Source organism: Megalops cyprinoides, chromosome 19, assembly GCF_013368585.1.
Source record: "Megalops cyprinoides isolate fMegCyp1 chromosome 19, fMegCyp1.pri, whole genome shotgun sequence".
NCBI lineage: Eukaryota > Metazoa > Chordata > Actinopteri > Elopiformes > Megalopidae > Megalops > Megalops cyprinoides.
Genome location: NC_050601.1, coordinates 26,168,342 through 26,184,016, shown reverse-complemented (window position 1 = coordinate 26,184,016; position 15,675 = coordinate 26,168,342). Strand labels below are relative to the sequence as shown.

General features: G+C 43.3%; 1 protein-coding gene across 5 annotated transcripts in view; it reads left to right on the top strand.

The window, feature by feature from the left end:
* LOC118794048 (RNA binding protein fox-1 homolog 2-like) overlaps positions 1 to 15,675 on the top strand; it is a 40,332-nt gene that overhangs the window by 23,476 nt on the left and 1,181 nt on the right. For 2 of the 5 annotated variants that reach the window (XM_036552185.1, XM_036552183.1), the window contains exons 7-12: positions 10,579 to 10,666; positions 10,886 to 10,942; positions 11,546 to 11,690; positions 12,658 to 12,700; positions 14,647 to 14,732; positions 15,124 to 15,202. In XM_036552185.1, the coding sequence (XP_036408078.1) occupies positions 10,579 to 10,666; positions 10,886 to 10,942; positions 11,546 to 11,690; positions 12,658 to 12,700; positions 14,647 to 14,732; positions 15,124 to 15,202 (498 nt within the window). Of the gene's footprint in view, positions 1 to 10,578; positions 10,667 to 10,885; positions 10,943 to 11,545; positions 11,691 to 12,657; positions 12,701 to 13,289; positions 13,333 to 14,646; positions 14,733 to 15,123; positions 15,203 to 15,675 lie in introns of all 5 variants that reach the window. The other 3 variants (XM_036552188.1, XM_036552186.1, XM_036552184.1) reach the window with 3 other exon arrangements.

Genomic DNA, 15,675 nt, shown 5'->3' with positions numbered 1-15,675 from the left:
ACAATTTCTCTTTTTTTTCTTGTGTTTTTAAACTACTGTAATTCTCCCTCACTTTTGTTGCTGGCAGTTGCTTGAGGATCAGGGCATGATGGAAAATGTTGTTTGGAATAGGTGGTGCATGGCAAGCTGCACACTAATGGCACTGGTTTTGAGATGTTTCACTCGTAGTGTGTTTGCTGTAGTTTTTTGCTGTCTGTCTGTTTTTCTATGTGCTGTCGGACTGGAGTAACAAGCTGTAGACTCACAGCATGGCGTGCTGAAGAGACCAAGTGACAATGCATGTGTTCCCAAACTGATTAAAAGCCAGTCTCCACCTTGCTGTTGCACATTAAAGACCGGTGTGATTGGTTCAGTCAAAGGTCCCGCACACAGTGGAAATGATGCATGTTTTTCAGAGTGTGGTCCGTCGCTCTCTTAATTTCTTGCGTTCCCCCCTGGGGCTGTGACTTTCACTGCAAGCAAAGCGATGCCCCGGTGAATCACAGTTCTGCATGGGCTCTTAGGTGTGGTAGTCTGTCCAATAGCATTGTTTGACTGCAGTTCTTCTGCATGGGTGTGGCTGCTCCGTGTGTGATGATTTTGCAGCGACCTGAAGACCCAACGGTGTGCTGCACTGACCGGAAAAGGTGGCCATTCACTGCATCCTAAACACCCCCTTTCTGATCCCAGACCAGCGCTTAGCACATCATGCAATATCCTCACTTGCTGGCTGCTGTGCTGGGATCGGTAATTGGCGAGGGAGTGGTTTGGGATGTGGCCACAGCCTTTGGCGATAGAGCAAATAAAAAGTCGTTGTGATTGACAGGACTTAGATTTAATACATCTGCACCAGTATGTTTAAATAAATCTCAGTCTCCATCAACCCTCAGGGGTCATCATCACTCTTGCCTTTGACTGCTCAGCCTATTTAATTTCTGCATGGTTTAATACCTTCAGTCACATAAGGATAGAAATCCAAGCTAATCTTGCAAAGGTCACCATTGGTTGCATTGTACCACTGCTGCATGGGAAGTGTAGTTCCTTCACTTTGTGTATAACCACTGTGTTACTGCATGGGTAAGGTAGTTCTAGTCCAGTGTGTATAGCATTCTGATTTTGCATGGGTCAGTGATGGTGCCATAGGTTTGTCTGTAAGCAGCTAGTGCATGAGGCAAATTCACTCCCACAAGCTATGACCATAACAGCTGTGCAGTGGTCACTCTTTCAAGGGAATGTAGTAGAAAGTGAACAATTTCTGAAGTGGTGTTATATGTAAATTTAATTTTTATTGATCATTTTTATAGATTATTTTATTTATCTTTAAACAGCATTTGTTGCTGGCTTACATAATGCCCCTCAGAAACTTCAAAGATTCCTGCTGATCAGAGACATGGTGAAATTTAATTGAATAGAAGAAGTGTGATAATTTGGCTGTAGCGTGAGATACATTTAGCTGTAATTCTAAATGTATCTCACGCTACCAACTGGATTTTCGTTCCTCCTCAGTTTTGGAAGTGTTAAATGATGGCCCTCCAGAGCTGGAGTTCCGTAGCTCTGACATACGCTTTCTGCAGGATTTCTATTTGCAGACTTGCTCCTCTGAGGGATGACAAATTTTTATAGATTACCATTATTGGACCTAAAAAAAACTCCTAGTAATTCTTTTAGACATGTGAATCACAGAAAAAAACCCTGTTTTGAAGGAGCCATCTGCAAGCACTGTCCCTCAAGGTCCGTACCTCTGGTTTTCAGCATTGCACGGGGGGGGGGGGGGGTTGTGGAGGTGGGGAGATGCTTTCAGCGCAACTCTGTTCTCCTGATTGCATTCCATTAATGCATGGGGTCCTTGCTTACCACAGCTGTGCATGCATGTGACGGGCACAATCTAATCTGCTTTTTACCACGTTTTTAGTCAGGGATGAGCAAGTCCTCTTTTCAGGGGTCCATGTCTGCTTCAGCAGTGTAACTCCCCAAAAGTTTTGGCCAAGGACCTCTGCCTTTCACTTGCCAATCTTGCTTCACTAAAGTACAGATCAGCTTTTAATACCTGATAGAAATGATGTCACCATTAAAAGCCACCTGTGGCTCTTGTTGACAAGATCGGTTTGTTTCATAGCCTTTATCTAAGGGGTTGGTATGTAATTGGAGCTCGATTCGAATTTGAAGTTTTGTGCAAAAAAGACTTGAGAGATTAACCCCTCTATGGGCAAGTTCCAAGCACGTGACGTGTCAGTGGGCTCCTCACGAGGCTGACTGATGTCCAGCCAGGCTCTTAGGTGTGGTAACAGCCACCCTAGGTCCATTTTTGAAGATGCAGATAGTAAACCAGTGTGGCCTCAGCAACACAGGCTGATGGGAAGGCATTGCATGTGATGTGTTTTCAATTGTCGATTTAGCCTGAGATGATCAGACTGTCAGCTAAAAGGCAGGTGTCAGCCTGGTTTAAAGTAACCCAGCTGAAAGAAATCATTGGTCCAATAAGCCGATTATAATCACTCTTTATTGTAGTGTGAAGGCATGACACTCTGCTGCTCTCCTCTCTCCCCAAATACCAGGGGTTCTACCTGTGCATAGATTTAGCATTGAGCTATCCTGTTCTGTTCTACTATAGGCTGCTTTTATCTGTAGAGGCCTCAGTATTTTTCCTCTCAGTTGTGAAAGGTTGTGTCTTTTTTTAAGGGGCCACTTAAAGATGCATTTCATATAAGAACATATTATGGCGAGAACAGGCCATGCGGCCCAACTAAGCTCGCCATTAATATGGTGGATAGCAGTTTCCCTGCACCAATAGTAATTCACTGATCTTTACCCCATGTGGATCGGGCCTAGTAAATAATAATATAATGAGCCTAGTAAGCTGAACACCTGTCTAGGTCACTTAAACATCAATGAATCCATGCTGCATTGATCCAGTTCACTTGATCCCAATGAACCAGTCCTATTTTTCTGGACTGAACAGGGAGGTTAAGCTTCTAAGCTCAAGTACACAGACCCTGTGAGAGTGCTGGTATTGCATGTGGTAGAGCTGTAGAGAGAATGGCACTGGCAATGTATCAGTGTGTGGGAACTGCATGCGGTGGTGTGTGTGTGTGTGTGAGTGGTGCTGCACTCAGACTATGTTTCTGTTGTACTGACCGACCTGCGTCGCCCACGCCGTTCTGCATGGTGGACTGAAATGGAGAAATGCAACTGGTTGATGAGTAGTTGTGCAGGGAAAGATGTCACAGCCTCCGTTATCAGTGAAGACAACCTGTCTTTATTGAATTTACTCTTTGAATGTGCTCCACATTTGGCATCCAAAAGTTGAGATGTGGGGTGACGCTCCACTCAGTTTGATTAAAATTTGACATTTGCTTTACCTTACTCAAAAAAGTGTGACACATTTCTTTATTTCAGACACTTAGAATTGTTTTAATGTGCCGGAGCTTAAAGCGGCGTCTCAGGATCCCTTTGAATGGAAGGCTGTCCCCTCTTCCTCTGTCTTTGCTTTGAGGCTGGACTGTGTGCAAGTTCATTAGCTTAATGCTTTGAGTTTGGCTTCTGTCATGGTCCCGTAATATTCTCTGCATGGCCGTCATTTACAAATGGAAAAGCTGAGTTCATCCTGATATTGGTTTGCCTATGGGCATATGCGTGTGTGTGTGTGTGTGTGTGCGTGTGTGTGTGAGAGAAAGAGAAAGAAAGAGGGAGAGAGAGCTTTTTGTTTGCTTTCCACTCCTCTCTTGCTTTCTTTATCTCTGAAGACTTTCAGCCTGCTCCATCTCTATCTCTCTTTCCCTTCCTTTCTCCCTCCCTCCCCTCTCCATGCCAGTCCAGTGTGTCGTGTGTGCATGCATGTATATATATATACATATATATACACACACACATATAATAATCCTGGAATGTCTGGCCCTCTGGGTACCTCCCTTGTTTCTGTAGTGAAATTGGGCCCTCCCATCCTGCCTTCATTTGTCTGTCTGTCTGCACATGCCCGTGTTTCCCTTAAGGCTTTGGTTGCCTTCCACTTGTCATGTCTTTTCCACTTCTGTCCCTGTCTCCCTCAGCCCTCTCTCTCCCTCATCCCTCTTTCTCCCTCTTTCTTGTCTTTTTTCCTGGTTTTGTTTGTTACATCATTTAGCATTATAAACAAAGTGAATGGATGCCAAGTAACTCAAAACAGATTAAGTAATTGTTAGGTCTTCCCTCCCCTCTCCACTCTCTCTCTGTCCATCTCTCCATCCTCTCTGTCCCTCTCTTGTTTTCTTGCTTCTAGCCTGCCCAAAAAAATAGTGCTGTTGAGTTTACAGCTCAGGCCTACTTGCATACTGCAATGGTCATATGGAAAAAATAATCCTGTGAACAGATGTTGCCTGTAGTCTTGACAAACAAGACATTGTTAACGGCTATAGTGGTAGCATTGAACCAATACAATAATCCTACCACTGGTGATCTAAAGGGATTCTTCTGTAGCATATATATCTGTTGATACTGATCTGTATGTATTTGTATTCTGCTATAATGCCGATTGTTATGAAAGTAAAATGTAAGTGAACATTTTGAAGGCAGAATGAAAACTGACCTTTTCCTGTCTCTCCAGATTAGATACTCTGAAGATCATGAATATTAACTTAACCTTTACAACATATGTGTGAATTATATGAAGTCACTCCTGTATGTGTTTAAAGTAGTGCTTTAAGAATGTAACATTCTTAAAAAATGTGTATGTATTTTGGGCTACATAAAACTGAAGTATTTGGCGGCCGTGTGAGATTTTTTGAGCGACCTGGTAGCGGGCGCAGTTTATTCTGTGAGCCAATCCCTTCATGCCAAAGCGAATGCGTGGCAACCGGCCTGCCAGGATTTGGAGTGTTTCTACCCTACATTATGATAGTCACAATTTACATACAATGAAAGACAACCCCCCTCCCTTCTCTTGTCTTTGGCACTTTCACTAATGTGGAAGTGAATGGACGCTGTCCGTCTGTCTGTCTATTTCCTCTGTCTGTGAGCCAGTCCACCTGGAATCTCCCAGACAGCGGCATCAATCAGCAGGGGTCTGCTCACTGTGGAGTCAGCGTTAATCTGTATCTGTTCAAAACACTTATGATACTGCGTTAATTTGTAATATTATTCTTTAATCTTCATTTTTTTTTTACTTTGATATTTTTGAGGGGGGAAGGGGTTAATTTTCTTTTTTGTTTGTTTGTTAGGTTGGTTGTTGGTTTATTTATTTGTTATATTTTTTCTGTTTCCCTGACGACTTCTATGTGTGTTGTTGTCAGTCTCCACGGTAACCACTCGCGTGTCCTCACGCTGTTTCCTCGGCAACGGTAAGTTGTGTATGTATGACATCATTGCTGACAGACCCCCACTCCCCCCCTAAAAAAATACAGTGAACGCAAATAAAACTTGCTTCTTAACAACGTGGCACCAATTTTTCTCATTTCCTGTTGAATTGACCTATCAGCTGCCTGCGTTTGACTAGCTTTTGTGACCAGCTAAGTGTTTATTTGAAAGAAGCAGAGCTAAAGCAGTCGCATATTTTCATCTTTTTCATTCAAATCAAAGTAAAGGTTGTTTCAAAAAGAAATTATGACAGATTCTTTACCACAGCACACTATATATAGTATATTCCAGGGCTTCCATGTAGCAGCAGTAACAATGACTTCACTTTGGGCTTCAGCATACAGGACACAACCATGTCGTCTGGTGCGTTATGTCTAATCAGTTCATATTGTATAGTAGGTATAAGCCCCATCATTTTCAATTTTCATTTTTTTTAATCAGGGAGTGTTAATCAGGGAATGTTTTTATAGCTGTACAAAAAGGAATTTGGAAGACAGCAGTGAGGTGCTCATTGTTCTCTTTAATGTTGAACTGTGTATGCACTGCTCAAATGTATTTGCTGTGGTTATAGTCCCACTGAACACAAGACATTCAGGGCAATTACAGCACTGTGCAGTTAATTTTAGGATACCTGTATATCAGTGAGGCCCCCTATCCTGCTTCTCAGCTTCCTCCAACACAATTTATCCTCTATTAGGTGGGCAGTTTAGCAAGTTAGCGATCCTCTGGCAACATAGTAACAGGAACCCAAACATGTCCAAAGCCACATATTTGCACAGATTTCTCCAATGGCCATGGGCAAGGCCGCTCGACAGCACAGACAGCACAGAGGAGGTAACAGCTGAGCTGATGTTAAGCCCTAGTACTCTGGCTCGCTTGTGTAAGTGATACCCATGCCTGTATCGTTCTGTGTTTGGCCTTCTTCCTAACCATGAAGGTTGCGACACCATTTGCAGCGTAACATTTTGTACTTTCCCCTGTTTTAATGGTCTCCATGGAGGCTTTGTGTCCTTCAGCTGGTTTGCCAACAGAATTGCCCTTTCACTCGTTTTAGTGAAGGCATTGATTTTGACTGCAGCCTACAGTCATTCTAACATAAGGTCAGTGAGGGCATACACAAGTGCTTCACAAGAATACTAGCAGGTGATGAGGTTTACCACAAAGCAGTAACCAGTCATTAGCTTAATCTAATCCTTGCATGACAGAGACAGTTTGTAAAATTCCCAATTAGTTTATTTCTGGCCTTTTCCGTGTTTTTTTTTTTTCCTTCATGAAAATGATGGGGCTTTAGTACGTGGCAGTGAATCTTACTGTGGAGTAGTGATACTTACACACTCATTAGAGTTGGTGCATAGCGCTCTGTCTGATGCACTCACATGGTGGAGGATGTGACCGTGTGGTGGAGGGAGGCTGTGGCTAAAGCTCAGAGTTGATGCAGAGTCTGTTAATCAGTACATCTACAGACGGTGGGTTTGAACACTGGATCTCCCTGTGTTGCTGCAGTATTGGTCTGCTACAGCTTTCACTTTATGAATTAGCGACCGCGTCGTTCACATTTGCGAGCGAAAATGCACTCCACCCACGTTTCACTGAAAAAAAGCTGCGGTGGTTTGGCCACAGTTGAGCCTAAATTATGTAAAATAAAGGCGAGCACTCACGTACACAAAGTCAGCACGCAGTAAAGGCAGAGCACAGGAAGTAACTGTATGCGCACCCCTCCTCCCACACCCCTCCCCTGCCCCATCATTAACACCTCCTTGGAATGCCCAAAACTTAAACTTCTCTCTGCAATGACATGGCTGACCAGATTCATTTGATTAATTCTTTATTTCCCTAACTGATTTGTAATCACGGTAATGAAAATAACCCCATTTTTTGTTAAGGTCCTGTGGACTCATTCAATTATGATGCATACAATTTGCTTATGGCGTTTGTGGGTTTAGGGGCCCACGTCGGTACTCGGTACTCTCCCACTTTTATTTTGTTTTATTTTACAGCTCTGTTCTCACCTGTCACCAGCATTTTTTTTTTATTTCTCCACTCACAGAACATATTTCCACACCCTATTTGACATGTACAGACACGGCACATAGTTATCAGCACTCTCGTGTAGAAATACGTCTCGATAAGATTATGCATTTGTATGTGGACATCTGGAAAAAAGAGCACCCTTTGGAAATCTGTGTTGTTTATACTTTTTATGTTTTATATACATATTTACTGTTAAACTAGTGGCACAAAAACTATGAATTCCGCCTCGGCCATCTGTAAAATGACTAGCTTGTCAGGGGCCAGTGTGTCTGTCCGCAGACCCTCCTGACGTCTGGAGTGAACTGAGCTGAACCAAGTAGAGCTGTGCTACTTTTCTGTTCCAACAGAACCCTGTTGGGTGGCCAGTACCTGGGCTGTACATGACATCACACAAATTGGAATAGAAGGAGTGCTACCGCCAAAGTATGTAAAGTTTAAAGAGAGTATGTCAAAACAAAAAATGCAGTTTTTTGTAAATGTTTTGTGAGATAATTTAGAGAAAAACTAACCGTTAACTTTTGTTTTCAGTGTAGCTATCAATAGCTGTAGCCAACATGTTTCTCGAGAGGACAGGAGTGAACGTTTGAAAAGAGAAAAAAAATTAAATGAGACCACCAATAGGCTTCCTCCTTCATGATAGCTATGGACCTCACTTTACACCACACCACCATGCGTGTTTTTCAAGCCCCGCCCCTTGGCTGTCATTGGGCTAGTACCCAATAGGCACTGAGGCCACATTTTCCCAGTGAGATGCAATAGTGTAAACCGGAGAGGGACTGTATCTGAGTTTGGGTCCAACACAAAAATAGGGGAAAAGGTGACGTTAGTATCTTAATAGTAACATTATACCCTAGATCTCTGGGTTATGACTGTCAGAGGTCTATGGCACTCCTATGAAGAGGCAGCAACAGGACAATGTCAGTGCTTTGATTGGTCCAGACATTTAGTTACCAACCACTGAGTGCTATCCTGTGAATACATTGGGTTATATTTATTTATAAAACTCATTTTCTTCCTTTGTGTTTTTTATTCATTTTGGGAAGGGTTGAACTCTGGGCTTTCTTTTGGGGGTGGTTTTTCCCCTCGCTTTTCTTGTTTTCCATTGTTCATTTTGTTCTAATATGATTTTGAATGGTGTGTGTATAGTTTGTGTATTGGTCTTAGTTTGTGACACCAAATATTAATGCCTGGCAGTGTTTCTTACATATCATTTGATTTTTTTTTTTTTTGGGTATGACAATTGCTTTCTATTCTCCTCTCTCTCTTCCCTTCATCTTTTTTCTCTCTCTCAATCCCTCCCCCCACATTTTAGTGATATTTGTAGGAGAATGGTCACTGATTCTAATTGCTTTTTTTGAATGACGCACCTTGGTATTTTTGTTTTGGAAAATAATTGTTTTACTTTTGGTGTTGCTTACGTAGATGAAATGTTCTTTCTCTCTTCCCTCCTCCATATTTGTGTTCCCTCTATTTTTGAATGTGGACTGGCTCTGTCTCTCTCACCTGCATCCCTCTCCCAGACTCCCCTCCTGTCCCATCCCTCTCTTTCTCTTTCTCTGTATGTGTATTTGACATGGGAGTGCTGCGATTGTTTTGATTGGTCTCTTTGCTGCATCCGACGCTTGCTGATTGGCTGAATTTTTTGGTTCTTTACTCTCACTCTTGGTCATGTGATGCGCCCATATTTGGCTGCGTGTAATTTCTGTATTTTATTGAATTTGTTTTTGTTTATTTATTTGTTTTAATCGGACAGTGTTTTTGCACCCTTCTCTCTTTCCCTACCCCATATTTTATAAATTTATTTAAAAAAAATCATAGGCTTTGTTTTGTAAGTGTTTTTTTCAATCAGATTCTTGATGTTAATGTTCTATTGTGGGACTGTGGTAGAATTTGGTTGGGGCTGAAAAGGAATATTTTATTGTTCTTTTAACCCATGTAGACTTGTCTGAAATTTCAAGATTTTAGATTTGTTTCCATTACCTCTGATTTTTAGTATATCTCAGAGAACATAGGTAACAGACTAGTGTGTGCACACAGTCAAACATGATTAAGAAATGAAAGGAAACATTTAGTCAGTATAACAGTTGCTTACAGATGGATGGAGGTGTATCTCATCAAAGCGGTGGCTATGGAAAATACATATAAACAAAGGGATCATACTGATTTTAATCTGACTTTTCAACCATTGTGAGTAGAATGAGCTGATTTAGTTGATATCACACCAGCAAATCAGACACAATCACATTGATCGCATTGGTGATGATGAAGTAGTGATCTTGCTGACTCTCGAATCAGACAACCAGTGGTTCCAATGAGGCGCACTTTAATTCTTTCTTTGGTTGCCAGTTCAAGGAAAAGTTTCCACCACCAGGCACATGCCAGTAAAATAGGCAATACTGTCAGATAATGAGAAACATTATCTGACAGTATTGCCTAGCCTATTTTTTAACACTTCTGTCACTCCCCCAACACACACACACACACACACACACCTCTTTATCTCTGACTTTGGCTGTACATATACTCTGGCATTCAGAAATGTCATTTTGGCATATTAATCATCAAGCTTGCGCTTTCCGTTAAGCAGTGCACCCTTCTCCAATTGCATGACTAAAAAGCCTCCATTAACAAACACATACACATACACACACAGCGGTACATCCCAACTCATCACAACCTGGTGTAAGAGGCAGACGCTGAAGAATGGTCAGTTCCATTGAACCTGTTTAGCTGAACGAACAGCCATACTGGTGGGCTCATTCCTGCATATGTTTCTCACACACTCACATGCACACACACACAAATAATTAGGTAAACATTTTTGTTTGACCATTTGATTCTTGATGTTAGTTTCATCAGACCAGAAATGATGTCAATTCAGGATTAATTGCATGCACATTTACCTGTGAATTGCATCTAATGTTGAAGGTATATATATATATATATATATTTTTTTTTTACAAAGTGTTCTCCGTCTCTGCATGTAGCTTCCAGGATGGTATATGATTGTTTGATATATGATCCTTTGACTTTGTGTGTCTGAATATCTGTGCATTACTGGCTGTGCATCTGTGTGTGTGTGTGTGTTTGTCTGTGCACGTATGTGTGTGTGTGTGTGTGTGTGAGTGTGTGTCTGTCTGTCTGTCTGTCTCTCTGCCTCTCTGTCTGTCTGCATGTCTCCACCTTGAGCACTCAGCCTGTGTAGGTACTGACTCGGGGCCTTCTCTCCATGTCCCCCAGGTGAATAATGCTACAGCCAGGGTGATGACCAATAAGAAGATGGTCAGCCCTTACCCTAACGGAGAGGCCCTCAGCACCCTGCCCTACGGTAACTCTTAGCACTGACTTGTCTATACTCCGCTCATGCATACTGTAGCTCCAACACACAGGAACCCGATGCTAACCATGAGCCCTTGTGTTTGTGTTTCCTCTCTCCCCTCCCTCATCATTGTATCTGTGTCCATGCCATGCATTTTTTCTTTCTTTCCGTGTCCCCCTCTCTCTCCTTCCCCTCCCCTTGTTTTCTTTGGCCTGTCCCCCCTTCCAGCAGGATGGAAACTCAGCCCAATGGTAGGAGCCATGTACGGGCCAGAGCTCTATGCAGGTAAGGTCCTATCCTGAGGGCTTGGCTACTGTGAGCTTGATATCTGTGTGTGTGTGTGTGTGTGTGTGTGTGTGTGTGTGTGTATGTGTGTATGTGTGTGTGTGTGTGTGTGTGTGTGAGAGAGAGTATATGAGTGTTCATGCTTCACCCTGTCCTATTCAGACCTTCCTTTTTGGCTGCTGAGCAAACTGTCTTCATATCTTTTGCTCACTCTCCCTTTCACTCTCTTTTGCTCATTTATAGTCATTGTGCCTTCACTTGCTCTTCTCTTTCTCTTCCCCTCTCTCTCGTGCTCTTCTCTTGCTCACTGTAAGCCGATAAGGGCTCTGCCTAGTTTCTCAGATGTTCTCAGGTGTATTTGGAACTGTGTGTCCATTTGTGAGAAGAACAGAGAAGGAGCTTTAAGGTTAAATACTTTCAAAATGTGAATGTTCAGGGATGTCTGTTTTCGTTGCACGTTTTTATTGTAAATTCTTATTAGATTTTGTTTCCCCGTATTTTGTATGTATGTTCTCCTTTGCTGTAAATGGGTGAAATGCAGTTGGTTGAAAGTCCTCTCTGCTCATTATTCATGTTCATGCTTACTGGCTCACTCCCCCCCAGTTCCAGGGTTCCCATACCCCTCAGCGGCAGCAGCTGCCTCTACCGCGGCAGCGTTTCGGGGCGCCCACCTCAGGGGGCGGGGCCGGCCCGTATACAGTGCCGTCCGTGCTGCTGTGCCACAGCCGGCCATTCCCGCCTACCCCGGGTAAGGTGCTATATCCACCACCTAATGCACATACACACACACAAGACTGCAGTCTCTGTTCTGGATTCATATTTTAATAAATCAGGTACTTTGCCTGGCACAGAAGACTGGCACTGACACACAGAGTCACTCACACACACACACTCACACACACATACACACCACACCATACACAGTCACACACAGTCACACACACACACACACACACACACACCACACCATACACACTTGCATGCCATACACACACAGACACGTAATGCATGTTCTCACAGACGCACACTGTCGATCTGCATGCTATCTGTGTGTGTTGTGGCTGGGCTGTGCAGATTCACAGGGTGGGGGTGGGGTTGTGATTGCCATTATGGTGTACAAACAAACCTAATGAACGCTGTGGGGAATACTACTTCCTTACTGACCGGCAATCTCACATAGCCAGAGTGGGCTACACCATTAGGCCAGCCAATGAAAGTGCCGAGAGCACGCGCTCCTGAACACAGTGCACGCTGGAGAGCCTGTCCGCGCAGGGACAGCTCTTTTAGCAGCACGGCGTAATGGGGGTGCTGCTGGCCTTTAGAATGGCACCATCTTCTGTAATGCAGTCCAGGAGTGAGTAATGGTCTGTGGAGGTTTTATTCAAACTGCATGCTGCATGCGTGTGAAATAACTTTTCCATCTCTCTCTCCTCTCTCTGTCTTGCTATATCCCCCTTTGTTCTTTCGCTACCTGTCTCTCCCTTGCTCTCTCTCCTACATTCACTCTTTCCATAACTTGCTCTCTCCTGTTTACTTGGTTCCTTCCTTTCTCTGATTCCTTCTTTTTTCTGTCGTTTTTCTCTCTTCACCCCCACTTACCTCACTTGTTTCGCTTGCCCCCTGTCATCTGTTCACCCTTTCTGGATTTCTGCTCTTCCCTCTCCATCTCTCCATCTCTGTCCATCTCTCTCTTTCTCTCTCTCGTTCACTCTTAGTGTGGTGTATCAGGATGGGTTTTATGGAGCTGCAGAATTATATGTAAGTAAAACACTTCCCTCTCTACCCCCCCCCCCCTCTCTATCTCTCTCTCTCTCTCTCTCTCTCTGAGTGTCTGCATGTGTGTTCGTAACCACTGCACCGGAGCCGTCCAGCTGGGAATGATGGAGAATGCAGGGCTTCTTAAAAATTTGCAGCTTATTTTTAGCAAATCATTCATACCTTAAATACCAAAGCTACATCATGTTGTTACTGGACATTGGGATACCCTTGAAAGTAATATTTCACCTCAGTCAAAGTTTACTGAGGAGTGAAACTTGTGTGCAGATATGCTACAGAATCATGTTCCTGCTCCGTTCATACTCTTTAATGCAATGGCGTGATGTGTTGCATGCTCTAATTGCTAAGATTACAGTCCATGATCACAGTCAGTGTGCTTAAGCATATATCTGTTCATTCATAACTGGACAGCACTGTGTGTGTGTGTGTGTGTGTGTGTGTGTGTGTGTCTGTCTCTGTGCTTGTCTGTGCATGTGTGTGTTTGCTCCTTTATGCGTGTCTGTGCCTGCCTTGCCTGTCTGCCTGACTGTGTGTCCAGGTTGACAAATGGTTATTTCTGTTCTCTCTATAGAATAGTGTTTCAGGACTCTGTCATTAGCGCCAGGTTGCCTCAGGTAGGGCCCGTGCGGTAACACCCCTGTGTGCGTTGACGTGACCGCATTGGTGTTGATTTTCTGATGAGGAAATGGTTTTGAATTGTAACAGCTTCTCCTTTGTACTAACTCGCTGCAATCTGACACGGGAGTTTTAAGGGGTGGGGGTGTCATTAAAACATCCCTACTTCATGTCATTTAAGCTAAGTTACCAGCCTAACCTAGGTTATCTAACCAAAACGTTGATTAGTTTTAGCCTGCATTGCCAGAAGAACCAGGCCTACTATGCTGCTGGTGCTCTGACCTATCTGGCGCTGCCAGAGAGCACATGGATGTATGTATTATGTATACACATGCCTGTTTTATGCCTCTCAGCCTAGTGCTCATAAGACTGTTGAGGCAGCATGTAGATCTAGTTAACTTAAATTAGATTTTTTTTGCTATACAGCAGCTGGCTAGCTAATTAACCTGTAGGCTAATGAAAAGCTTTAGAGAAAACTAGGTCAAATTACCTTTTTAGGTAGCTGGTAAACATATGTTGGCCTCAGGGCATGTAGTAAGTTAGCTGGCTAATAAATTCACAGGTGAGGTCACTAACGTGTTATCTCACTGGCTTTTGGCAGGTCACCCCATGTGGGCATGTGCAAAGGGAATTTGTGTGTGCGGTGCTGTAAACCAGCAGGTTTCTGTGGTGGCAGGATTGTGCCAGACACTGCCCACCCCCTGTTTTTCCTTGTTTTGCTCCAAATAATATCCCAAGAAAGAGGTTCTGCCCCCCCTCCCAGTGTTTCCTTCTTGTCTGTTGATTGTACGTGTGGCATGCTGATCAACATCTGCATGCAAAGCACATTAATGATCATTTTCTGCCTCTCTCTCCTCTTACCTGCAGTGCCCCCCCCCCCCAGGCTAAAATACAGAATGTTGCTGGAGTAGGGTTGCATGCTATGTGTGTGTCATATTGTCGCTGTGTGTGTGTGCGCACGTGTATGTGTGCGCTTCCTCTCTTCAGTCTTTTCCTCCTAATGCTTGTTCATGAGGATGTAACTGCGGCTCATGTAAATGTCCATGCCCCTGGCTGTCTCTTCCTCTTCCTATATGTCTTTTAAAAATGTTTGGAGCGCACTGTGTAGTTTTACCCTGAAGGCATTGACATGTATTAGCTTTAGCTTGTTCATCTTGCTGTCAGAGAGAGGTAATATTTCTCTTGTGTGACAGAAATGCCTTCAATGTATGTGTTAGTTTTCCTCTCTCTCATTTTTCCTCACTGTAACCAGCCTCTCTATTAGTTGATGTGATTGAGGTCATTAAGCCCTGCCTCTTCTCTCTTTCTCGTAGGGAGGTTATGCAGCCTATCGCTATGCTCAACCCGCTGCTGTAACCGGGGCAACTGCTGCTGCCGCCGCCGCTGCCTATAGTGACAGGTGAGGATGCCGAGTGGCTGTTTCTTTTCAAGCATTGATGAAGGTGTTCAGTTCAGCAGGGGCTTATTTTATATGAGTTTGATAGCTTGTGATTGTAGAGGATCTTTGCTTATGTATTTTATTGTACAGGATTATTATTTTTATTTCTTCTGTGGTTGATCTTGTACCAGGTGCAAGATATTTTTACAATAACATACAAAATAACAGAATCTTGAACAAGAATTACACCTGCAAAATCAGAACTTGCATAATATATAGTGAAACAAAAATAGGCTTTGGTATTGGTTTTAATGCAGTTCAGATTTATTTTCATAAATGTATTGTAATTATGTCTTATGGCCATGCCAAGGTTGTGTGTATCGTGACCTTTAAACCACACATCTCTTTTAAGTTATGGACGAGTCTACACCGCAGACCCCTACCACGCCCTTGCACCTGCTGCGGCTGCCGCCTATGGAGTGGGTGCCATGGTGAGATTCTGCCTACCTACCTCCATGTGACCCTGTCCCACCAACCAGTAGTGATACCTCAGCTTTGCCTTTGACATGTAGCTGGCAGCCATGCTTGTGTCCCATTTGTTATAACATTTTGCTTTTCTTATTCCTCCAATTGTTTGACCTTGATTCAACTGTGTGAATGTCTTGCATTCTGATAAATTTCTCTCGGTTGGTTCCTTTTAGTGTTCAGGTCATTACCTCACACAAGTCAAATTATTTTGGACTGCCAATAAATGGGTCCAACCTTTGCCTGTAAATTTAGGTCCAGCTTGAAGCTGTATTGATTCGTTAGTTATGACCAGTTGTTTGTAGAACATATTTAATTTCATCATTTTTTTAAAAACAAACTTATGCATGGAATACCTCTGTGGGTAGTGCGGCCGTACAATATCTCTGTGGGTATGAATGCACAGCCTCCTCCTTTCTCTCTCTCACTTTCCCTCGAC